The sequence below is a fragment of the Heteronotia binoei genome, chromosome 6, assembly GCF_032191835.1.
Source record: "Heteronotia binoei isolate CCM8104 ecotype False Entrance Well chromosome 6, APGP_CSIRO_Hbin_v1, whole genome shotgun sequence".
Lineage (NCBI taxonomy): Eukaryota > Metazoa > Chordata > Lepidosauria > Squamata > Gekkonidae > Heteronotia > Heteronotia binoei.
The window spans coordinates 36,458,698-36,486,226 of NC_083228.1; the positions used below are offsets into that span (position 1 = coordinate 36,458,698).

The following is a 27,529-nucleotide window of genomic DNA, read 5'->3' on the forward strand; positions in this document are numbered from 1 at the left end:
GATTGAGTTTCTTGATGCTCTCAATGACTGTGCTATGGAGCAGATGGTCTCAGAACCTACCAGGGGTGGGGCGATCCTGGATCTGGTCCTAAGTAATGCCCAAGACTTGGTGAGAGACGTAAAAGTGATTGCGCCGCTTGGGAACAGTGACCATAATGTTATTGATTTCACCATTTGTATAAATAGGGAGTTGCCCAAAAAGACCGCCACAACCACATTTAACTTTAAAAGGGGTAAATTCTCTGAGATGAGGAGGCATGTGAGGAGGAAACTGAAAGGAAAGGTAAATACGGTCAAAACCCTTGGGGAAGCTTGGAGACTATTTAAAACTATAATCCTAGAAGCTCAGATAAAATACATACCACAAGTTAGGAAAGGCACAAACAGGTATAAGAAGAGGCCAGCATGGTTAACAAACAAAGTAATGGAAGCTGTAAAAGGTAAGAAGGACTCCTTTAAGCGGTGGAAAACCAGTCCAAGTGAGATTAATAAAAGGGAACACAGGCAGTGGCAAATCAAATGCAAGACTGTGATCAGGCAGGCAAAAAGGGACTATGAGGAGCATATTGCAAAAAACATAAAGACCAACAATAAAAATTTCTTCAAATATATTAGAAGTAGGAAACCAGCCAGGGAAGCAGTGGGGCCCTTGGATGACCATGGGGTAAAAGGATTACTGAAGGAGGATGGGGAAATGGCTGAGAAGCTGAATGCATTTTTTGCCTCCGTCTTCACCGTGGAAGATGAGAAGTGTTTGCCCGCCCCAGAACCACTAATATTGGAAGGGGTGTTGAAAGACCTGAGTCAGATTGAGGTGACAAAAGAGGAGGTCCTACAACTGATAGACAAATTAAAAACTAATAAGTCACCGGGTCCGGATGGCATACATCCGAGAGTTCTGAAGGAACTCAAAGTTGAACTTGTGGATCTTCTAACAAAAATCTGTAATCTTTCATTGAAATCTGCCTCCGTTCCTGAGGACTGGAAGGTAGCAAATGTCACCCCCATCTTTAAAAAGGGTTCCAGAGGAGATCCGGGAAATTACAGGCCAGTCAGTCTGACTTCAATACCGGGAAAGTTGGTAGAAACCATTATCAAGGACAGAATGAGTAGGCACATTGATGAACACGGGTTATTGAGGAAGACTCAGCATGGGTTCTGCAAGGGAAGATCTTGCCTCACTAACCTGTTACATTTCTTTGAGGGGGTGAACAAACATGTGGACAAAGGAGACCCGATAGATGTTGTTTACCTTGACTTCCAGAAAGCTTTTGATAAAGTTCCTCATCAAAGGCTCCTTAGAAAGCTTGAGAGTCATGGAGTAAAAGGACAGGTCCTCTTGTGGATCAAAAACTGGCTGAGTAATAGGAAGCAGAGAGTGAGTATAAATGGGCAGTCTTCGCAGTGGAGGACGGTTAGCAGTGGGGTGCCGCAGGGCTCGGTACTGGGTCCCATCCTCTTTAACTTGTTCATAAATGATTTAGAGTTGGGAGTGAGCAGTGAAGTGGCCAAATTTGCGGATGACACTAAATTGTTCAGGGTGGTGAGAACCAGAGAGGATTGTGAGGAACTCCAAAGGGATCTGTTGAGGCTGGGTGAGTGGGCGTCAACGTGGCAGATGCGGTTCAATGTGGCCAAGTGCAAAGTAATGCACATTGGGGCCAAGAATCCCAGCTACAAATACAAGTTGATGGGGTGTGAACTGGCAGAGACAGACCAAGAGAGAGATCTTGGGGTCATGGTAGATAATTCACTGAAAATGTCAAGACAGTGTGCGTTTGCAATAAAAAAGGCCAACGCCATGCTGGGAATTATTAGGAAGGGAATTGAAAACAAATCAGCCAGTATCATAATGCCTCTGTATAAATCGATGGTGCGGTCTCATTTGGAGTACTGTGTGCAGTTCTGGTCGCCGCACCTCAAAAAGGATATTATAGCATTGGAGAAAGTTCAGAAAAGGGCAACTAAAATGATTAAAGGGCTGGAACACCTTCCCTATGAAGAAAGGTTGAAACGCTTAGGGCTCTTTAGCTTGGAGAAACGTCGACTGAGGGGTGACATGATAGAAGTTTACAAGATAATGCATGGGATGGAGAAAGTAGAGAAAGAAGTACTTTTCTCCCTTTCTCACAATACAAGAACTCGTGGGCATTCGATGAAATTGCTGAGCAGACAGGTTAAAACGGATAAAAGGAAGTACTTTTTCACCCAAAGGGTGATTAACATGTGGAATTCACTGCCACAGGAGGTGGTGGCGTCCACAAGCATAGCCACCTTCAAGAAGGGGTTAGATAAAAATATGGAGCAGAGGTCCATCAGTGGCTATTAGCCACAGTGTGTGTGTGTGTGTGTGTATATATTTTTATATATATATATATATATATTTGGCCGCTGTGTGACACAGAATGTTGGACTGGATGGGCCATTGGCCTGATCTAACATGGCTTCTCTTATGTTCTTATGTCGTCGGTTACTTCAGGAGCCTATTTGGCTGAGAATGTAGGAAAGCATCTTTCAAATAAATAACAAAAAATAAACAGAATCCTAGAACTCAACTTGTCTCACAATTGTGTTTAACTGTGGACTAAAATGGGTGAAAAGTAATTTTCTGAGTGCTTCTTCCCTTCTGCCTTCCATGTACTGAACAGAAAGGACTGAATGGAAAAGAACTGATCTTAAAAGGAAAAATGGCACTCTTGACTCGTCGTAGTGTCATAAAGGAATTGCTGATCAATTCTTTGATTGACTTGGATGTCTCTAAATTGTCTCAGTATTTTTTCTGTAGAGAAAAACAGTCTCCAATCTAAGAACATGTATCTAGTGATGAATAATGAATAAAAATAAATTCCTTCGAATCTAAAAATAAACTTGGAATTTCCTCTGAAATGTCAGCACTGACGTTAATGTACTACTTTGCAAATGGATGGGCTGCTCTTGATTCTCCTATTAAAAATTCACTTGGCTTGCTAAGTTTCTTCTATTCCACATGGAATCACTGTAATGTATAGACTACACGACATATTAGAGGGACCCAGACCAAAAGAATGCTGGGTAACTTGTTCAGGCTTTTGTTATCTTTGTGAATAATTTCTCAGTGTCCTTATAAGGAACAGGCAGACTATAAAAGATGTTATAAAGCAAATAACTGAGCGTAAAGCATTGGTGGAGTGAAGTGCTGAGATAGAAGAGGCTATCCTACAGAAAGAAAAGTGGCATGTAAAAACAGGTCATAGCTCAAGCAAATGTTTCTTCTAAATCTCATACCTGCAAAGACAGCCACAGAAGACGTGAGGACATGATGCATTAAAATGGTATTATATTTTAGTGATTCCCACAGAATGTGAAGTGTCTCTCCTCATTTTGCACATATGAATTGGGTAATTTATGTTAACAAATTCTCAGTGTCCCACAGATCTGGTTGTAAACACGACTGATATTTAGAAAGCAGACTATGCTATGATGATTTATTATTAACATATGCTACAAAGGAAGATAGTATTACCCTACCCCCACCCCCATTTTGCATCATGTAACACATTACACCATTGAGCCAGTTCCTTATTAGCAGAGATTCAGAAACTCAGCAGACACTGGCTGGCTATGAATCACTTAGGCATCTGAACGACCATAGCCTCACTTCTTTAAGAGGGCATAGTTTTTGATATTTTGGTTAAAAAAACACAACAGAAATGTGGGGTGTCATATTCCATAACTGAGCTAGAATGTTTTTGGGAAGGATTATATTAATATTGTACTAGCATAGTACCAAGGAAAATACTGAAAAACCCTCAGGAGCACATTTTGTCCTTGTGCAGCGACACATAAGTAAGTGGAACCATCATATAGTCCATGATATATTTGGATTGTTTTTCAAAACACAATCAAACTACTTCCCACCAAATCATTTTGAATAATGCTATATTACAAAGGTCAGAATGCTTTTTATAACTGGTATATACATGCATTTACTTGATAAATATATCGATAGATAGATATATTGATCACACAGAGGCTGCTTGAAACAACCTCCATTTGGGGACAGAGCCAAACCCCAGCTACTTGAGTAGTTTGATGTACAGTTCTTTCCTGATATATGGAAAGCTTGCACACCAGTGCCAGCTACTGTGGAACTTTTCCCTTGACCAAGAACTATGGCAAGGTGTTCTAGGAGAGCAAGGAGAGCCAGTTTGGTGTAGTGGTTAAGTGTGCGGACTCTTATCTGGGAGAACCGGGTTTGATTCCCCACTCCTCCACTTGCACCTGCTAGCATGGCCTTGGGTCAGCCATAGCCCTGGCAGAGGTTGTCCTTGAAAGGGCAGCTGCTGTGAGAGCCCTCTCCAGCCCCACCCACCTCACAGGGTGTTTGTTGTGGGGGAGGAAGGTAAAGGAGATTGTGAGCCGCTCTGAGACTCTTCGGAGTGGAGGGCGGGATATAAATCCAATATCTTCTTCTTCTTCTTCTTCTTCTAGATATCAAATGGAACACTGCTCTGATCCAACAAGGCTCTTCTAATAAAGGAGGAAAAGCAATCGCTAAAAAGAAGTGACCTCCATGCGCAACAGGCAAGGAGTAGATCAGCCATACACGAATGACACATCTGTTCAATACAAAGTTTCTATTTCTTGCCATGCCTTTTCAGCTCAGTCTATTCCTAGGTCATGGAGCAAACCCGCATCCAAGGGTTTAAAAATTTAATAGAGCAATCCTCATCCAAAACACTAATCCACTGACTGAGAAAAGATCAGGCTAAATAGAATACCAGCTAAGCCTATTCCAAGTTTATTTTCAACTCACCTGACTACAGTTCTGCTTTAGTAAACCTGCTTCCTTTTGCACAGCACCCCTTGAATAAAGATGGCTGTACCCACCTTGGACCGCCAACTACTGCAACCAGAATTAATTAGGCTAACTAAGAAAAAAAATGGGATATATTTGCCTGCTCACCACGTGCAATTTATTCTACTTTTGATAGATAAGGATTTTGTATATTTGGCATGAGTTATGGGGATTCAAACAGAGAACATTAGGACGAATGGAGCTGAGTGGCACGTAGGGCAAAACCAGTGTTCAGATAACAGAGATGTGCTCTAAAAACAAAACAAAACAAAAAAACACCCAGATTTCAGCAGGGTAGCCATGCTAGCAAAAAACAAGAAAGGAGTCTTGTGGCACTTTAAAGATGAACAGATTGATTGACTCATAAGCTTTTTGTGGGCTCCAGCCCATCTGATGAAGTAGGCTTTAGCCTACGAAAGCTTCTGCTACAATAAATCTGTTAGTCCTTAAGACTCACTCTTGTTTTATGTAGAACTACAGCAGTCCATCTTCTGAAATTACATCATCCACTCATTTTTGCAAGTTGCCTTTTGTTACAGAACCTGGTTTTAAATAAACAAGAAAGCTGGGAGTCATCCATGCTGCATGCCAAATTACGAGCCTATGAAATGAAATTATAGCACATGGAATTATAGCACATACTAAAATAGTTAGCTTGCCCATGCATTTATCTGGATTGCTCACTGATCAAATCAAAGCCAACCAATCCACTAATTTGGGGTGGTCAATGCCATATTCCAAAATCCCCCCTATCAATAATGCAACCCCCCAATCTGTTGTGACTGTGAGTTCAAAACATCAGGAGCTCCTATTTTCCAAAGAGTCAGCTTCATGGAGATGAGAACAGTCAGTCTTAAGGTTCAGTCTCATACCTTGAGGCACTTGAAGACTTAAAAGGTCTCTATGCTCACAGGCTGGCAACAGTGATGAAACTTTTGAACCCAAATGGGACACAAATATAATTTCCCACCAATCTCTGTTGTCTGGTTGAATGCGCTCTATGCATACTTCATTCTTTCAAGAATCAACACAGAGATTGTCCAGTGCAAAAGAAACATGTGTCTGAAAACAAAGGTCCTTCCTTTTTAATATACACAGGTCTGCAATGGGAATGAAACTAAAGCAATCCCCTTTGACTGTTTACAGTATATCCTTCTTCTGCTTTCATCTACCTCTATCAGCTAGCCTTTGGATAACCTCCTGCATTCCTGTCCTACTATTGATTTCTCTGTCTTGAGCGTGGTGTTATACCGAATAACCATCTAGTTCTGGTCTTCAAGGTCTTCCTCTAATGTGTCTCATGAATGAAAAGCAGCTTTGCAAGCTTACCATGAACAGCAAAGGCACAATAGTTTTTGATGCCTTAGGTGCAAGCTGGCACTATGGCAACATGTCAGAAAGCCTACATAAAGCATGTAGGCAAGTAAAAGGAGAATGGCAGAACCAACTAATTCTGCTTCATCTCTTTCAGCCAGGCTCACTCTCTGAAAATGTGGGCCATGGGATTAGCTAAACATGCACTCCAATGAAAAACAGGGGGAAATGTGACACAATTAGAGTTATAAACATGCTTACACATGTGAAGTATCAAAACCTTTCATCTAATAGGCATTGCAATGATAGCCTGCATGTTTATCATTTGGCAAAAAATGTTGTGTGTACCTCTGGCATCGAGAGCTTCCTTTTGAGTGGGTGAATGTTGGTCCAAAGTAATATACATTAAGTAAGGAGAACTAAGTATAATCTTAAGGTCAAAAATTCTCCTTTACTACTTATACCCCCCCCCCCCCAATTCAGCTCCTTTTATAGTCATTGCTTAATGGAGAACAGGGAGCCATTTTACAAAACCTCTGATATTAAACAGAAGCACCCACCATCACAACTAGTTCTGTGTTGCTGCTAATAAGCACTGTTGTCATGCTACTTTTCTTGGAATAGAGTTGTAATTTGCAAAATTCAACTAAGTTAACAAGGGACAACAGAACACAAAAGAGAAGGACCATATGTCATAATGAGGTCCTGTGGGAAGCAATTCACCAGCAACCGCTGGTCTTCAGTGGTTTTTTTAAAAAACCTTACAACAGTTATATAGATCACTCCCCTTGAGAAAGCCGGCTTTCTTAGACAAATTATTGCCAACAAATATTGGCAGATCTCTTCCCCCCACCTCTGTCCCTATTTATAAATCTGTGTCATGTAGGATTTGGTACATTTTTGCCTTCTTTTAATCCACCAGAAGCAGCTGGTTAAATCAAGCTTACTTGTCTACCAACACAATGGTATGATGTTCCATCTAAAGAGGACCCAGTTGGAAAGCAGTGAACAGAGTTATTGGGAGATGAGGGAGAAAGAGATGGGTGATGTTGGGAATGTTTATGGATTAGGGATAGTCCAGGCAGGATGAGGCAGCTGTTGGGTAAAAAAAGATGAGACTGATTGCAATGGACCAGGCTGTGGTCAACTCAGAAGTGGTGATTTGGAGCATGGGTGGATATTGAAAACTGGGCAAGACAGAGGGACTTACACAAATCCAGTTTAGTTGCACATGTAAGCAAGTGGCTCTTTTCAAAGGGCCAAAACTGGCTAAAGATGAGGGAAAACATTAGAGATGAGAGGAACTGAGAAAGAAAAACCAGGGAACTGAGAACGAAAAACCAGCCTACTGATAGGAATTCCCTGGCAGATGCTGATGGCTCCAAAGAAAGATTTGGGATAAGAAAAGCTGGGTAGCGAAAAAAATCCTCACCTGTCCCATTTTTCCTTGGGAAGAAATTCCCTGACAATTTCTTCCTTGAGGGTTCGTTCCCATAGTTCATTTTCATTCCCTTACCAGTGGTAGAAAGTGCCATCGAGTCACAGCGGACTTACAGTGATCCCATGAGGCTACAAGACAAGGGACGTTCAGAGGTTGTTTGCCATTTCTTGCCTCCAGGTCACAACCCTGGTATTCTGCTATCCATTCAAATACTAGCCATGGTCAACCCCGTACATAATCCATCCCCCCCTCCCCCCCCCCCCCCCCCCGGGAACAGAGCAAGATTGGCAAGATGTGCAGAAGCAGAAACTGGGAAAACACTGGTGCTCTTTTTGGAGGAATGGAGCTGCAAGAATATTGCAGTTCACTGTATATACTGACCCAGAGTGGATATGTGAATTCCCTTCTCTCTGTGCATGGCTCAGGACAGAGATTTTTGCTATGATTGACATTAAAGACAGTTATACTATTCAAAAAAATGCACTTGACCAACCCAGCAGTGCAGAACACTATGCCTTTCCCTGTATAACTAAGATAAATTCATACAATTATTCAAGGTGAATCTGAGGACAGAAATGAAGATATGAAAAACATAGAAGCCATCTATCTTTGAATGGTCCACATATATCCAAGTTATCCATGTATGAAACAGCAGGCTGCAAGAGAAAACACATCACTCCAATGCTCCTCATGCTTCACTGCTCTTTGTTCAATACTAGATTCAGGACAAAGGTCCAGTCCTTGACCTGCTGTGCCCTCTGTGGGCTGCACCTTTATTGGCTTCTCAAAATGACCTACATGACAGACACATTCATTAGGGTTGTTGCAGTTACATGGCCCAGGGTGAAATGGGCAGGTGCAAAGGGCAGACGTTACTGGCAGATGGCCCACAGCTGTGCCCTCAAACAGCAGACGCTTCTAAGATGGCAGATCTTATCCTAACCTTGTCAGTGTGAATTGCCACCGTAACAGCATCTTTGCAATGGTAGATCTGCAGACTAGCTTGGCACAGGTCACTTGAAATAAGGTGTTCATGAATATAGTGTTCAAACTGTGTGCATGCTTAGCTATAAGGCAAGCAGTGGCTGAGCCACTCAAAGCGGGACAACTGAAATGTACAATTTGTTTGGAGCTCTACTAAAGGACACATTATTCAGAAAGATGGACACTCATGAACACATACATGCAAAATTTTTTTGCACAAATGCAACAAGCACCATAATTTTTCCCACTGAAGAAATAGTAATTCTTTGTAGATGCCAATATTGGGGCAGATTCTACAAATTCTTACACATTCCAATTGCACTTTTCAACAGAGTTTTAAATCTATTGCATAACTGCAACTGAAAAATCATGAATATAGAGAAACATTTCTATTTGACATGAAGTGAGATTGATTGAGGAGATCCAGGAAAGGAGTGGTCTCAGATGCCAAATGAGAATAGCACACATTGGCAATGAGACAGGAAAACTACCTCTCAATTAAGTCCAGGAGGCTGCATTGCCTTGAGCTTCATTATCAATTGCAATTCAGCAGTCTCCCTTTCTAATCTCCCTTTGAAATTCCTTTGAAGAGCACTTCTGCTCCTTTTAGGTCAGTAACTGAATGTTGTGGTTTCTAATGTCAGACTTCTGTCCATTTTGTCTTTGCATCCTCCTGTACTGAATTGTCTTGGATGGAATTGAGACCTAGGTTCCCTGTCTCATTACCAAAGTTGGTTATCTCCATGCCTACTACTGCATATCACTTCAAATCCAACCAAGCCTGCTATTGTCATTCACCTGCTATTGCCATTCGGCATCTGAAATCACCTTTATAAAGTTTATATCTCTGGTACCTGATTTTACATTTTATGGCACGCACGGCCCAGCCCAACAAAGGACATTTATGTCAGACATGGCACTTTTAATACGTTTGATACCTATGATTTAGATTCTCTATCCATTAATCTACCACACTTATTAGCAAAAGATAACACAATGACCAATAAGTGTGCATCATAAGTACATGATCAGAGCTGCAGGGGGAGCCTCTCCCCAGTAGCTCTTTTGGAGGCAGAACCTCTTTTTTACTCTGCTGAGTTCAATGTGGGAGTGTGCTTTACTCATGGACACTGAAGGTCTAAGGGTCCAAGGGTCCAATCAACCTGGATGTGCAACAATGTTCATTTGTGCAAAGCTGAATCAATGGCAAAATACTTAAGTCTTGAGTTGTGAGGGCTGCATTTGAGATATTGTGGATGGAAGAGGGAATCTGAGCATTGAAAAGCTTGAAAACGGTTCAATAATTCACACAAGGAACGCTTAAGATTACAGGAGCATCTCCTACCACATCCCTGGAAGTGGCAGCATTGTGTACTAAAAGCATATAGCTATGCTGTGCTGAAGGGAAGAAAGAAACCTAAACATCAAGAATTCCACGAGTACATCAGAACACATCCAGACACATGGAGAATCTTAATTATGTTTATTCATTTAAAACATTTTTATGCTACTTTCCACCTAACTTATGGTCCCCAAGAAGCTGAAAAATTAAAAACATTAAAACAGGTCTTAAAATACACACACACACATAAATAAAACCATAAAACAAAACACAAAAATGGGAAGGCCAGTGAGGGAATGTCAAGCCAAACAAAACACAAAAGTCTTCACCCACTAGTGGAGAGGGGGAGGATAGACAAATCTCCCAAGATTGAGTTCCATAATTTTGGTGCCATGACCAAGAAGTCCCTTCTTGGGTTGCTACCCATCTAAACTCAAAACAAGGCCACTTAAAGATGACCATAGCAGTTGAGTAGGTTTACATGGGAGGAAATGGACTTTAGGGAATGCTGGCTCCAGCTGCTTCAGTCTTTAAAGGGCAATACCAGCGTCTTGAATTGGCCCAGAAACAAACTGGGAGCCTGTGTAGGTGAAACAATACTGGATATCATTCCCATTCCAGTTAGCTTTCTGGCACAGCATTCCATATCAATTTAGCTTATGGACACTTCAAGGGCACCCCCACATAGAGTACATTGTAGTAGTCTAATCTAGATGTTACCAGGGCTTGCACCAAACTGGCAACTGGGAGGCAACATGCAGTCTGGAACCATGTAAGTAATGACTACCTACACACAGGGTTTCCAGGTCAACATGGGACACAACAGAGCATGTATCATTCTAGTTGGATACAGATAATATTCTTTAGGGGTATAGCACAGATAGCTTTAAAACTGGTACAAATCTGTCTCTTTGAGGAAGGCCTCAATGTCCTAAAAAGAATTACTTGCCGTTAAAAATGGAACTCAAGAAGATGCTGGCTATCCCCCTCCCCAGATTAATTCTATATTAATGTACTTAATTAAGTGGAACACAACGTCTTCTTCACAGTCATTTTCGACGACGTGCCCCAGAACATGCATAAAAACAGCTTTTTGCAAAGAGGTTTTGTATAAATATACGGAATTACAGTAACCTCAACATTGTTCCCCCCATGGTAAAAAATGCACTCATCCATGATTGATTCTCAATCTGAGCACAGCTGAGGTGGGGTATCCCAATGGGTGGGTGGCAGAATATAGTGCTGAAACAACAGATCCTTCTTAGAAAAGCAGTGTTTTGATGTGCATATGTGTTTAAATTCTCTGACACTGCTTTCATAAAAATGCTGTAATATAAACCATGTGCTGGGCAATGGTTTTTCCCCCCTGAAAACCCTCCCTAGTTTCATTGCGCGTTTTATTATGGGCCAAATGTGACATTAAATTTTTATCCCCCTATGGCATGGAGTTAAATACTTGCTCTGTTCAGAATAGCAACACTCAATTAAGTAGCATTTTTTTCCATGATCTACACCCTCCATTGTTACTGTGTTTAAAGGGAATAATGGGAGCACTGACCTATATTGCGCTTCTTATTATCGATGGAGATGAAGCGTATGCAGGGATTACTGGAGATGTACTGTGCTGCCCAAGGGACATCAATCTGTGTGCCAGCTTCATAAAAAAGGCCCAGAGCATAGCGAGAGGAGTAGCTCACAGATTCCAGTTGCTGCCTTTGACTTCTGTTAATTACTGCAGTAGGGGGAAAAAAAGGAGGAATTAGACAATTACTTTTCTCTCAGAGCATTAAACCTGAAAATAATACTACGGTTAAGCTGCTTAATCTTTCCCCTAATACAGCACTTGTTATGTGCCTAGGAAAAGACTGTACACCATATCATGATTTAAAATCATAACATGTATACCTGCGACTTTATTATTCTTCACCAGAAGCTTTTAGAAATTTATGAGTATTCCCTTTTTATGTTTTGCTAAAGTCTATTTTTTGAAATCTCAGTCTGTTATCAATATTCAGTTTTTTAAAAAGAGGTTTTATGTATTCATGTAAGTTTTTCTGATTATTCTTAAATCCTGTAATTGCTAGACTTGTACTATTTTGTATTTATTCCTTTTAAAAGCTTTTATAAAATTTGCAATAAGTTCAAAGTTAGAAACTAAAAAAGGCTCCCCCCATAAAGTATGTAACATAGAGGCTTAACTGAATAATAAGAAACAAATAATGAATAAAGTTTGCACTTTTGTCAGGAAACATTTCCTTGTGCACGAGATAGATTGGAAAGGTGGTAGATAAATATGAGGAAGAGGGAGTCCTAAAGGAAAAAAACCACAGGTAAAGCTGTGAATGGATCAAAGACAAAAGAGATTACTACAACAGAAGTTCGAGAACAGAGTGGTGGGGTTCCTATACTGTTGCTTCATTTGCACAGTGTGGTCTTCTACTATGGACTGCATTCCTCCAGAAAGTATATAGTGCTGCAAGAACTCTGTGCAAGTGAAAAAAAAAGGTATAAGATCCAAACCATTGTGAGTGATGCACAAAAACACTTCAATTATGCACAAAAACACCAATCAAATTACAGTTAATACCTATGGCATGAAAAAAACATCCTGCAAAGGGTATATGTTCATATGTGTTATCATTCCACAATGTTACTAATGTTCTGAAAGCCCACTCAACACTGAAAGAGGTCATTTTATTCAGAAAACATTTTAAGTAATTAGAAAACAATCCACAAAAGGCCTAAAGCTGAGACTTTTGAAAATGTTAGGTTCCTCAGTGGATATTCAGAGTTTACTTATTTTTAAAAAATGTATTTTAGGGGTGCGCACTGGGGGGAAAAATCATTTAATTCCATGACCTCTGAGGAAATGCTTTGTGAGGCCATAGTAGAGCGGCAGCCAGTTGATGGAGAGGACACAGAGAAGTGTCAGAGATGTGTCTGTCTCTGAGATAAGACTGTTTTGGCAGTTTGTTCAGTGTTCTTGGGTCTACAGTAGGTGGGGGACAAGGGAGTCAGCCAATGGGAACCCAGAGATGGTGTCTGATGCATGATGGGCCAGTGGTTTGTTGGGTGTATTTGTCAGCAAATGGGAGTGCCACCACCATGGGGGAATTATTATCTATGATGATGTTGCCAGATCTGGGAATCATTCCAGGAAGACTTTGACTGCCTTGGATATAGCTTATACAATTTCATGCTGGTTAAGTCAGATGACTTTTAGGGTCAAGAATATATGACTGCGCACTCCTAATGTATACAGTGTCCTCAGAGACCTGTTTCAGGTGGCTCACCACATAAAACACAACAAAACACAAAATCATTAAGAAACCATTAAAAACTCTGACAATAAAAAGCCAGAGTATCACCTGTAATTGTGAAGTGTTCTATCTTCTTAATTCATGTTCCAAGACATGCTATCTGGCTCAGTTTTCAAGTCTTCTGTCCTATCTGTCATGGGTTTTCCCATGCACTTCAATGATAGTGTGCAAATACCAACTTTGTGCCTGGAGAGTTCCTGGTAGTGAAGTGAATGGGGAAGGCCACGTCTGTACAAATTTTGTATGTGTACTAGGGTATCTTTGTAATCTAGAATCTGTGGCCTTGTGTATTATTCATTTCATTCAACAATTTCAAGTTCATTCATTAAAGTATTTCAGTACAATTGCTATTCATTATCAACTGCTCAGGGTTCTACACTATCCTTTCCCTTTGATTCCAAAAACTACAGCCACAATTAAAAGTCCTGTAGAATCTGAAACCTTGTGCACTGCTTTGTGTCATTTTAAGCTGGTTCTAATAAAAGTACTATATTGATTCTGCTTTGGAGCAATGAGACTATCTGCATATTTTTCTGAAATATCTTAATCTTCAATTTGTCGCAACAACCCAATTTGGGACAGTTACCCATATTGTACTTAAAGGAACTGACTATAAGAGTAGATTCACTGAATGTGAAATTGCTTAAAATTTGGCACAGCAATTTAGACTTGCAATCAGCATATGCGTGTCTGTTTAGAACAGTGATCTTAAGTACCAAGTTATCTTCTCATTACTAATCAGTAAAGTTCTTGAGTACATGATGAGCTCTGGGCTTGGCTTTTAATGACCTCTGGATTTGGGAGTTCATGGGTACAAAAATATATCCATGTTGCTGTGAGTACAGATAAGGTCATGAGCCACAGACAAGAATGAGTACATTCATGATCTGAAGTTAGAAGAGCTGAATAATTCAAACATGGCTTCAAAGTGAGTCTCATGACTCAACACACAGGGAAGTTATTTATTTACCCCACTTTTCAGTACTCAAACTCCCCTTTCAGAGCAGCTTCCATTATAAAAGGAAAAACAAAACAAAAAAACAAAACAAAACAAAAGTATGCTTTAATACGTAATGGCAGGTACCTGAAAAAAAATCTAACAAAAATGTTTTAATTAAGAATACTGTAGACAAATTAAGAATACAACAGTAAAAATGTGAATGGTTTTCTGAATTATCTTTATTACAAAGTGGTACAAAGACACTTTACATAAATAAAAACTAGCAATTCATGAGAAATTTTTAATTGGCTTGTAGCTTCCAAATGCCTGGATGATTGCTCTTCACTCGGCAACCAGTTGTACTGTGTGAGCCATTTGAGCAAAACACACTTCCACATGTATTCAGTCCAAAGAGACACAATGCAGCACCCCTACTTTGTCTGAATTTCTTTCCCTAACCCTGAAAATGCAGCATTGTCACCGCAGAAGAGGATGGGCACATCTGGGGGAAATGATAAGTCAGAACACTGTGTAAAGTGAGAAGCTAGGAACATTGAGTTTTGCTGGCTAACTGAAGGAGTCTGATTCATTGACGTAGTGAGAATCAACATTGTTGTTAGCTGTCACCACATTGTGTTACCCACAGTGCAACTGTAAACTGAGTCACACCCTTCTAAATCCACTGAAGTCAGTGGGCTTAGAAGGGTGTAGTGGGTTAGGATGGCATCGTCCAGGGGTATTTCTGAAGCAAACATTACTCAATTTCCATTCCTATATGGCTGTAGGAAGGGCTGCTAATCCAGAACTGTCATATATGTAAATTGCAATATGGAAGACTCTGCCTTTACCATTCTATTCATTCCTTCATTAATGCCTAGCCCCATCCTACTGAGGCTGAGGTTGACCAACTCTTTATACATGGCATTGCACTACTTCTTCAATAGCCTCCATTATCTGGTTTTCATTAAAGGCAATGTAACATACCACCTAGTGCAGGGGTGTCAAACATAAGGAGGCCTGAGGCGTAGGACAGGCCCGCCCAGGGCTTTTACCTGGCTCACAAGGAACTGGTATGAGGTAAGGAAGGCAGGAGACTGCAAGGGGGGGAGGTGAGCAGGGTCACATAGTGTGGTGTGAGCGTGCAATTGAAGCTGTCACAAAATAGAAATTAAATATTTATGGAGTGGGGCTAAGAGGCTAAATTAAAAATAGCATGGGAGGAAAAAAATGGAATGGAAGAGGAGGAGTGATCCCCCCTGCCTCTTCTGACCACACAGTGAGGAATGGAAAGGCCACTAGATGGGTGGGAAGAGCTGACCGGCCAATGCTGCCAGCACTGAATTAACAGGCTTTGTGTTCTTTCATATGGTGACCATGGGGGGTGTCTGTTGCTGGGCGAGGAAATAAGATGATTTTAAGCCGATCTGAGATGGCAAGTGAAGGGCAGGGTATAAATCCAATCTCCTCCTCTTCTTCTACCTGGCATTACATTTTATAGCACACATGGCCTAGCCCGACAAAGTGACATTTATGTCATATTCATTCCTCATAATAAATGAGTCAGATGCCCTGACTTAGTGGCTCAAAATACACTTTCATCTGTACCACAATCCTACTGCCTAGCTTTGCCTTCCAGACAACAATCTGGTAATTCATTCTTTATCTTTAAATCCCAAACCAAGTTACACCCTTCTCAAGCCATTGAAATCAATGGGTTTAGAAGAGTATAATAGCACTGGAAAGAGCAGTAGCTTCTCCTGCCAGCTCCTGTCTTCTGTCACCTCCTCAGGCTGTGTCACACACCTGAAGTCATACTTGCGGCCAGAAGGAGGAAACACAAATTTTATGGTTTGTGCTGGATTTAAAGTTAAAGAATAGCAATGGACCAACTCTTCCCAATCTCAAATAATAATTAGGTTGCCAGTTAACTGAGTTACTCAACAACAAAAAGCTCACTTTGCACCAACAGTTTTTAATTGGCTTCCAATATAAAATGTGATTCCATATTGCTAGTTTCCATCTATTTTGAGTTTGGATCAAGGACACTGAGTCACAGGTCTGATAGAGCTAAGCAACTACCATCCCCAGGGGATTTCTATGGCTCTACAGAGCAGTGGTTAAACACAGGGATGCCCAGAGCATTGCAGGAAAAGCAGCGATGCAATCCCTGAGTTTATCTGACCAAACCCTAGAACAGTTCACAACTAAGAGATTATTATACAAATTCATTACTACTTTCTCCATTATTTCCTGCCCTCAGTCTTTATTTTTCTGCACATTTTTAACATATGTAAAATTTTTATTGTGGGCTACTTTGTGTTCCCATTGAAGAAATGTGTAGAAAATATATTGTTTTAAAACAAAGGGAACATGCAGGGACTCCTGGAGGCATCTCATTTCACTCTCCCCCACTATTTTCTCCTTCCCTTTCCTGAAAGGCCTCATAACCTCTCCCCTTTTCCTGCTTCCTTCTCTCCTTAGTGGTGCCAAGCTCCAGGTGCAGCCCAGAGATATGGAATCAAAACGAGATCAGTTCCCTCTTAGGGTTACCAGTTCCAGTCTGGGAAATTCCTAGAGACTTTGGGATGCAGTGTTGGGTGGGTGAGGTTTGGGGACTGAAGCAACCTCAGCAGGGTATAATGCCATAGAAGCCACCTTCAAAGCTGCCATTTCTCCAGGAAAACTGATCTCTGTCATCTGAAAAGCAGCTGCAATTCTAGGTGCTCTCCAGTCCCCACCTGGAGGCTGGTGATCCTAGTTTCACTGGAGGAATCGGCTGCTTTGGAGGGTAGTTCTATGGCATTATACCCTGGAGGTCCCTCCCCTTTCAAATCCCAGGCTTTCCAGGCACCAGCCCCCAAATCTTTGGGAATTTTCTAGCCTAGAGTTGGCAACCCTATTTTCTTCCCCCAACCTACCTTTATCTACCCATCTGTCTTAAACTTTCCAAAGATCTAACTGCTACATCACAGTGGCTATTGTTAGCAGCCAAGCCTACTTGAGTCATGCAAGTCATGAGGCATTGAGTCACCCAGAGGTTAATGCCAGGCCTGAGGTGCCGACCTCCAGGGGAAATCTGGAGATCTCCCAGAATTACAACTGAATTCCGAACAAGAGATTTTTCTTCCTGGGGAAATGACTGCTTTGGAGGATGGGCTCTGTGGCATTATACCATCCTGAGGCCTCTCCTCTCTTGAAACCCTGCACTCCTCAGACTTCACTATAAAGTCTTCAGGAATTTCCCAAGCTGGAGCAGGCAACCTTAGGCAGGCCTGAACCCAGTGAGTCCTCCTTCAAAGGCAAAATAGTCCTGGAAAGGCCCTTTTCCCCTTTCTTCCTGTCACTTTCCTCAGTGTCCAACTTTCACACTCATGCATAGCAATGGTGAACTATTACAGTATGAGTTATCTTGATTTTGGTTGCCAGTGCCCTAAGGATCTTTTCTAGCTTCTCCATGGCTGTCCTCCATTCTAAATCTCCTTTTGATTTCTTGGTTGATGATGGAACCAAGGAATAGAAAATTTTGAACATTTTCTACTTTATTTTTCAGCTGTAATCCTGCTTTGGTACGTTCTGCTGTAACCTCCATCACTAATTGTTTCAAGTCTTCACTGTTTTTGGCCAGGAATATGGTGTCATTTGTGTATCTCAAATTGTTAATGTTCCTTCTGCCAATTTTCACTCCACCTTCATCTAAATCTAATTTAGCTTTCTTTACATGTTTGACATATAGACTGAACAGACAGGGAGATAAAATACATCCTTTTCAGGCATCTTTGCCAACTGGAAACCATTCTGTTTCTCCATATTCTGTCATAACAGTACCCTCTTGTTCAGAATATAAATTGCACATCAAAACAATCAGATGTTGTGGCAACCCATTTCTTTTAAAACCAACCATAGCTTTTCATGATCTGCACAATTAAAAGCTTTGCCATAATCTATGAAACACAAGCTGGTTTTCTTCTGAAATCCTCTTATATTTTCCAGAAACCAAAATAAATTTGCAATCTGATCTCTAGTGCCTCTTCCTTTTAGGAATTCAACATGAACATCTGGCATTTTTTGTTCCATAATTGTTAATAGTCTTGGTGTAAGATTTTGATCATCACTGTATTTGTTTAAGAAATTCATGCCATGGTCCAATAGCTGCTGCAGTTTTTGACATCTCCTTTTTTTGGAACTGAAATTTTAAAAAATGACATACTTCCTTCATATTATTAAATTTAAGAAAAACAAACAAAGGCACTGAAAGTGTTGACACATTTACTTTGGCACATACCCCAAAATTGCATATGTGTGATGGATGTGGTTGTCCACCAATCTGTTTCTTCTCTAAATGCCAGTGTCATACTCCTTGGCATCACTTGCATCGCTGGTTAGTTATTGTTATTATTAAATTTTATTTGTATCCCGCCCTCTCCGCCTAGGCAGGCTCAGGGCAGCTAACAACATTCAATATCAGTTTCATATCAGTTTGGTGATTAAAATACTCCTTTTCTTCCATGTAAGGGAGACATATAAGTAGGAATTTTAGCTTTACTTTTAAATTGACACCCAGAGCCAATCAGATGAATTCATAATTTGATTTTTTTTTAAAAAAAATTGGATTATTAAGTGTATTCGTAAAATGTAATTTTACATGTAAAATAAAAACATAAATGAACTCCTTTACACAGTTTACAGGGATAATCACTTGAAAAACATTTATTACAACTTGAGTAAAAGTGCAAAATATTGCTTAAAATCGTATGTCTCTCTAATGGCACAAGCTCACCATCATGGCTATGTACATATACATACACACACATATATATATCTATATATCTGTGATGCTATAAATAAAGAATGGTTTAATTTTTAAATTAGAATGGGACCAACAGGCCATTCAAAGTGATCTGATAAAAACTGTTCCCAGCAACTGATGACACCTTGGTACGTCTTCAGATGTACTCCTTTCAAACTGTGAACCTTTATTATCAGAGAGTGCAACACCATCTAGCACAACTGGAACACTAGTTGCGTCCTCCACTAATAGTACTTCTGACTTGTCTGGCTTAAGCTTCAATTTAGTCAGATTCATCCAGTGTTTTTGTCATTTCAAGGAATGATTCAGAACCCATTTTTTGTCTTTTAATTTTGGTCCATGGTTACCTTTTTCTTTTTATACACACAGGGCTTTTTTGAGCAGGAACACAGTTCTGGCTGACTTGGTGTCAGGGGGTGTGGCTTAATATGCAAATGAGTTCCTGCTGGGCTTTTTCTACAAAAAACTGTGTGAAACAATGGTGACTCCATGGGATGTGGCCTAATATGCAAATGAGTTCCTGCTGGGCTTTTTCTTACCAAAAAAGCCCTGAATACAAACATAGTTCATGGTTTCTTTCTTTTCATGTGTACAAAAAATCATTGTACAAAGATGTTATTATTTCTTCCTTCAACAGACTGTTTTGCTTAAATTGATTTTATTTGTAGTGTCTGACTAAACTGTACTTTGGCAAAGAATCTAAAACTAGTCAATTAGATACAGATTGTCTGAACAAGCTGTAGTATTCTGAAGCTGCTGCTGATTGCTGTTCTAAGTTAAAAAGGAAATTGTGGTTAAACTGTAACACAGGTATTTTTAGCGTGGGCACTGTGTTAACAGAATTCAGAAGAACACTGCCCTGGCAGATTATGCAGCCTGACCTTTTTTTACCTTATAGCCTAAAAAGTTGCCAAGTAAAAATTCTAGGAATAAGGGATACAAGAAACATGTGGCGTTAGTTCAATGAAACTGGAATGTTCTGAAACAAGGAATATCTGTTGTGCTGCGAGACTAGAGATAGGATGTTGAAGTTGTGCCCAATTAAATGTTCTTTTGGGATGACTCACTGGATGGGCTCTGACTGATCAACATAGTCGGGGCTGGGAAGGAATCTTTCTTCCTGCCCCCTGGCTAAATTGGCTAGAGAGCTTGGGAATTTCATGCTTCCCCAGTATCGTGCGGCTGGGCATGCTGCCTGATCTCGTCTGCAGCGATCCACAAGTATCATGCTATGCTGCACCTGCTCTCTGCGCAGACAGTTGGTAGATGGATAGATGACTGTGGCTTTCCTTAAAGAGGAGGACTAGATAATATTTAGCCCTTTCCAGGTTTCTATTTTACTTTCTTTGTGGTTGCAATTGTCTGTACTAAAGGGGGGGGGGAAATGGTAAAGGAAAGACAAAGAAAGTTGTCTTGGGAAAGTAGGCCTTATGCTTTCTCTTCACAGCAAGATCCCACTAACCCATTCTTCCACTGTTTGTGCACATGTGGTGTTGTGCTAGGGTTGCCAAGTCCAATTCAAGGAATATCTGGGGACTTTGGGGGTGGAGCCAGGAGACTTTGGGGGTGGAGCCAGGAACAAGGGTGTGGCAAGCATAATTGAACTCCAAGGGACATTTAGAGGTGCAGAACACCTTTTCAAATGCCTTTCTTCCATAGGAAATAATGAAGGATAGGGGCGCAATCTTTTGGGGCTCATAGAATTGGACCCCCTGGTCCAATTGTTTTGAAACTTGGGGGGTATTTTGGGGAGAGGCACTAGATGCTATACTAAAACTTTGGTGCCTCTACCTCAAAAAATAGCTCCCCCAGAGCCCCCAATACCCACGGATCAATTCCCCATTATTCCCTATGGGAATCGTTCTCCGTAGGGAATAATAGACTGCCCAGTAAACATTTCCCTCCCCCCTCACACTTTCTAAAGCGTGGGGGGGGGAGGGCCTCCAAACCAGGGAATCCCCTGCCCCCTCCCTCTCTCACACACAAATACTTACTGGGTCTTGTTCCTGCAGAACTTTACTTGCTCTGAAAACGAAAGCAAAAGAAAGGGAGGGGCTGTTCTCTGAGGAAACTGTTACTGATCCTTTCCCATGAAGCCCTTCCTGTTTCCTACTTCCCGCTCAGCCTTAAAGGCACACATTTTAAAAACTGCAGGTTTCTAAACCTGCAGGAGCTCTAAAACTACAGGATTACTGTGGGGGCGGAGCTTCCCCCACCGGCCAGCTGGCTGGGGGCGGGGAGAAGCCTGTCAAAACAGGGGATCCCCCGCTGGAACCTTGGGATTGGGAAGCCTATGTTGTGCCAAGAAGTCGCAATGGACTTGTGATGAATACTGTAGGGTTTTTAAGGCAAGAGATGTTCGGAGGTGGTTTGCCATTGGCCCTCCATGTTGCTACCCTAGTATTCCCTTGGTGGTTTTCCATCCGAATACTGACCAGGGCCAACCCTCCTTAACTTCTGAGATCTGATGAACTGGGCTACTTTGGCTATCCAGATCAGGTCATGTGTGTGTATACCTGTGTATGACTTTTCTGTGGCAGTACTCACTGGTAGAGTACTAGCATCTTTTTGTGAGTCCTCTAAAATCCTGAAGGAGGGAATTGGTGCAAATCAGTGCAGCCTTACCTGTGAACACTGACACATTTAAACACACACAAACATACAAGCTCTGGCTCACTATAACTTTTACCAATATTAATTAAACAATTTTTAAGATACCACAACACTCTTCATAGCTACTCCACTGGGATTTAAAAAAAAAAGACAATTTCTGTGACATTCTGAAGAAATGGGTTCCCTCGTGCTTAACCATGTTTGAAAAGTAACAGGAGAGTTTTAGGATTTTTTAGAAATATATATACAGGGCCAAGAGGGAAAGCAGGCATGGTGTATTAGCCCCACACCCCTTGCAACCTAACCCAAGACCTGCCCATAGGGTAGCCAACTTCCATGTGGGTCAAGATAAAGAACTCACAGGTGGGGCCTGGAGATCCCCTGGAATTACAACTAGGGTTGCCAACTGGCAGAAGACTCATATCAGGGAGAAGTGGCTTGCTGGCAAAAACGCAACACTCACCAGCACAACCCAGAAGTGTTATCATCACACTGCTGGTCACATTCCAGCACATATAGTTTGATCATAAAGTTTTGAATTCATGCTAGAGAGCTGCCTGGCAAGATGACACCGCTCTGGGTCACTCTGGAAGTGGTGTAATGATGTTGGAATGCCACCGATCCCTTCCAATTCCCCTGGCTGGAAGCAGGGGAGACCTCTAGGAAGCCTGATGTGGACAGGAAGTGTGGTCAGCAAGCTCACTCTTGCTCCCCTTCACTGTGCATTGGTCCTGGACACATGTATATTGTGTCTACAGAGTTTTAGTGTTAGGGCTACATTACAAAATTCCTACATTAGTTGAATCCTGCACAAGGGTTAGTGTCTGTAAAAAGCACAGATGTGGTGAGAATCAGTGACTATCTGGAGGTATATGGAATCAACATAGCCTTTCATACAATCTTGAATCCTGACAATGGTTTAAACAAATTCAGTGTACTTGCTACAACCTGACAAATTCATTTAAAAATGCTATCCCAGGTTAACAGTTAAAATGTTAACAATTTCCTAATGTCACCTTATATAATGGCACTTTCACTATGACTACTTGGCCAAATCAGCTGCCTGACTTGCCCCCAGAAAACAGTACTGCACAACCATGTACTTTTGTCTTCTTTGAAACTGTTAAAATTCATACCTACAGCTGCATGGAATTACCCAGTTTGTCACAAAAACATACTGAGGAAATATTTCTGTGAATCAAACTCCTAGCATGGGACTCTTTCTTTAAACACTGTTGTGACTTGCACTGGTAGACCTGTGTTTTTCAAATGCAATGTGAAACTGAAGCCTTAGGGGTGCCCCTTAAAATAAGGGGTATTTTGCAATCAAAAGCGACACTGTTCAAACCTGACAGCCTTTAACGTTGCATAGCTTTGTGTCTGAGGACCTGAATTATCCGAAATTACACATTACATCAAAAGTTGATGAAGTCAGCGTGCGAGACAGCCATTCCTTCCTTTGTGGGATTTCTCTACCAGAGAATCAGAAGCTGCTTATTAAGATGCTATCTGTGAGGAGGCTATAAAGAAGAGACTCTTAAAGGGGGGGGGGGAGCCATTTGTTAATCATTAAGAATTTTTTTTCAACTGACACAGTGAAATAATGCTGGCTGGGTGCCACTGCATAGGCCATTTCCAGCTGCAGAGCATTTGACTGTTTTTATACTTACGTAGGAGGTAGCAAAGGTTATGAGAAAGACATGGTTTTCTAGCTGTGTTTCCTTATCATGTCTTCAGATTTTAAAGGGCAGTGCAGTAGATAAATCCAGCCACATTCAGCCTTGCACGATAACAGCAATTTAAAAAAACAAAACAACCAATAGCATAAAACCCTGGTATGTGCAAAAACATAGGTGTATATTGAATATGCTGAATTTTCCTTTAGGTATTTTGCCTTGAGAACTGTGGCATAATAGTTATGCCTGCAAGAGCACAATACTTAGAAACATTACAGCAATTGTCTATTAACGAGCAGCATTTCTAAATCACTGTAACCACAAATGATTTGCTATAAAGTTTATTGCCTAAAGTTTGTGATACGTGAAAGATGTGTAAAGGGTACATTTATGGAGTTATATAATCAAAGTAGGGGAAAAGACACTAAAACAGAATTATATTACAATGAGTTTTACAAAGTATTGTAATGGATTATGACAACTTACTGGAAGTGTGTACCAGTTAGGGGGAAAAAAATTATTGACAAATTTCAGTCCATTTTACATTATAAGAAACTCAACTTACAATTTTTTGGGGGAGGGGGGCTTAAAATACTCACTAAGAACACTGTTGCACATGTCAACCCTGCTTTAATGACACACCTGTCCTAATTTCAACAAATGGATATAAGTCTCAATTACGTTAATGTGAGATATTTTCAGATAATAGACATGATTTAACCAAAGCTGAATGCTCAAGTCCCTCCTTCCTTCAATGGGGGAGAGTTAAGTATGTCCAATACAAAATGCAACAAAGGAGCTAAAGCTGTGTGAATTTTTATGCACTGAGATTATGAATCATCCTGCTATGTAAGGAAAGGAAAGCACTCAGTCAAAACAAGGGCATTTAATTTAATTTCTCATAAACTCAGTTGTGTTAAAAAATTTTTTTGCTTCAGCCTGATTTTAATATTTCGGATGGTCCTAGTTATATAGATCTTGTTCTATAGAAAGTGGAGAAATGGCTTTTTCTTTAGGACTAGCATTGGTCTCTTTCACTCTCTCTTTCATACTCACACACAAAATTGTTCTTGGAATGACCAGAGACTAAAGGATTTTGCACAATAATCCAATGTTTAGTCTGAACTGATGTTCTAATGTATTTGGGTTGGACCTTTTGTTTTCAGGAAGTCACAATTTGTGCATGAGGACTGTATCCTGACCTACATCTTTTTGAAAACCAGGTAGCTTCCAAGAAAAATTATAAATTCCTGTTGTCTGTCTTGAGATGGCAAAGGGTGCACCATACAGCAGCAGCTCCCCGCCTCCTTTCATGGAACTATTTATTAATTGTAGTAATCGTTCAATGACCTTTGTGATAATTTGGAACGCTCATGGCAGTTTTGTTTCCTATCTTGAAGTACAGAGCTTCAGACAATGAATCGCCTCACGGTACATGCCATAAATGTACAGAATCTCACTGCTTATATAATTTTAACAACAAAGAACTTGGCAAAATAACTTTTGTGTATGGCGTAGCATGCCATAGGCGGCTGAGGTGAACAATGAAACGAAGGCATTTATTTTCATCATCCATTACACTGTTTGCAAAAATGGCATTAAAAACCTTTCAAGTCAAACAAAAGAGAGTTTAGGCTTCCTAGACGGCCCCACCCTCACTAATGACAAAGGCTTGTCGAGTGATCTTGATTTACATGTTTCACCTCCTCCATACCTGTAAGGCCAGGGTCATTTACTAGTATACCACACAGGTCTTAGTATGCAAAAGGGAGACTGTTCTGCAATCCTCCACTCTGGCGTGAGCAGACAGCACTGTGGAGTGGGGGTAAAACTGAGGGAGCCCATGGAGCTCAGCAAGTCATGTGATTTGCTTTTGTATGTTTGGGTTGGATTGTGAACGTATATGGGGAAGCTGGAAGGAATCACTGTCTTGGGGCCTATGGCGGTCCTTGTCAGCCTTGTCAGTAGACACCCTGAAATTAGAAAGTCCTCAGGGAATAGTAGAGGCAAGAAACAAAATATAACCTTGTCTTATGTAGGAGATACTTCTGTCACCCCTCACACACAATCTGGCACAGTTGCAGGCTAAAGCTATCCAAATAACTGAACAGATTATGGAACAAATAAAGGGGGGGGGGGAATCAGCCGGAGAAGGAATTTCATTCTGAAAACTAATGGAGAATCACAAAGAATTACACTGAACAGTCTGGAACATCTTTGCACTCTTAGAGTGGAGATTTACAGTGTGAGACAAATCCTGGCTCTTGCTATTCAGGGGTATTCTGGAAATAGAATTTATTTCAGGCAGAATTTAAGGCTACAGAGAAAGGGTCTCCCAGTGCCTTGGCGGCTTTCTGGAGCTGGTTTGTTGAAATCTACAGGGCTGCTAGATGTGCTAACCACATTTATTAGTCAGGCACAGAAAGACAGATTCTTCAGTCCCTTTCATATGATCTCTTTAACTCACTTCTCCTTCTGAAGGCAAACTGATTTTTTAAAAAAAGTTTCACAAATGTTAAAAAAACCCCAGTCTTCCTGCAGTTATTGAAGACTTAATCTGGGTTTTCCGAAATCAGTTTTGATAGGGGTTCTGTTGCATTTTATCTTTAAGGTGTGCCAAGCCTTTAAAAAAATATTTCCCTTCAGATGTGAAAGGTTGAAGAACCCACTTGAATGGGACTTTATACAACTTTTGAGCTAACTGGCTATGTTAGGCAGCTGAACTTACAAAAGACCTCAACCGCAGCTTTGGATCTTTCCAGGGAGTCCTTCGAACAGTGTTTACTAGCTACTTTTTCTCCAGTGAGATGGATAGGGTTGCCAGCTCTGGGTTTGGAAATACCTGGAGATTTTGGGGATGGAGCCTAAGGAGGGCAGGGTTTGGGGAGAGGAGGAGCTTTCATGGAGTATAATGCCATAGAGTTCACATCTGGAGATGACAAAGATCAGTTCACCTGAAGAAATGGCTGCTTTGCAATAGCTAGAGATTTCTAGCCAACCACAATAGCTTTCAAGTCACCACCTGGAGGTTGGCAACCCTAAAGGTGGATATAGACAAAAAAAAAAAAAAAAGGAATGCCAGTGCCTGGGAATGAGGAATCAAGAAGCAAAATTAAGAACCTGTAAAAACACCAATTATTCTTCTGGAAGATTGCAGGGGTCTTCTCCCAGCAACTTCCAGCTATGAAAACATTCCTAGCCACTATAATATCTATTGGTCATGTTAATTATAAAATCAGAAACCCATTAACTCAAAAGCATGAATCAGCTTTTCCTTGCTTTTTAAATATCAATTCAGGAAGTTTCTGGTAACTAGCTATAATGAAAGCAATTGGCATTATTTCTGAATTATGCCCATATTATGCCCATTAATTCTAAATAATGTCCATATTGGACAATGTTCATTAGCTTGTCCAATTACATAGCTTTTATTCTCCAAGATGCCAAAGTTGTGGCTGTGGATCAGTTCATATTTTAAACATTTTCCAGGTCATAGTCAGTGTTCCCTCGAAGCTGAGTTAGAGTGAGCTAGCTCACAGTTTTTTAGCTCCAGCTCACACATTTTTGTCTTCGCTGAGGAAAAATGGCTCCAGAACAAACTAATTTATGCAGTAGCTCACTACTTTAATGTCTGCAGCTCACAAAGTAAAACTTTTGCTCACAAGACTGCACAGCTTAGAGGGAGTATTGGTCATAGTTAATTGAAATATTGTGCATCCAGACATCTAGGGAGCAATCCTTACAGAAATCTCATGGTCAATACTTTGAGCCTAAGACCCAGGGGAAAACATGAAATGGTTGGGCATTGCAAGCTTTTGTATGTAAGCTGCTTCATGCGCTGGTCAGTCAATGGAGAAAATAGAGGCTTTGTTCTGTAGCTCCAGTACGATTGTGCAAGCCTGGCAAAGCAAGCTGTGATGCAGAAAGAAGCAAGAGAGAGAGAAGGAAGCAGATGACAGTGAGTTGCTTGTGGGCCTCATAGGAGCCCTCTGGGGGCCTGATCTCACTCTCAGGCCACATGTTTGACACCCCTGCCTTAGGAGGTCTGCTTAGAAGAAAGAAACTTTGTATTCAATGACACTTACTCCCAGGAAAGTGTTCTTAAGGGCTGCAGCTTTAGTCATCAAACCACCATAATTTGTATGTATTTGCCTAAAATAAAAAACCCAGATTGCTTCAGTACCCAGAATTATATACTGTCATTTCTTTAATTATAAAATCAGATCAAAGGCAATGCGAAGCACAGGAGCACTGA

At 40.9% G+C, this 27,529-nt stretch overlaps 1 protein-coding gene across 5 annotated transcripts in view; it reads right to left on the bottom strand.

The window, feature by feature from the left end:
- Positions 1-27,529, bottom strand: part of RNLS (renalase, FAD dependent amine oxidase) — a 128,851-nt gene that overhangs the window by 22,968 nt on the left and 78,354 nt on the right. For 3 of the 5 annotated variants that reach the window (XM_060241269.1, XM_060241267.1, XM_060241268.1), the window contains one exon: positions 11,477-11,650. The exons of the other annotated variants lie outside the window; for them this stretch is intronic. In XM_060241269.1, the coding sequence (XP_060097252.1) occupies positions 11,477-11,650 (174 nt within the window). The remainder of the gene's footprint in view (positions 1-11,476; positions 11,651-27,529) is intronic. 5 annotated transcript variants of the gene reach the window in all.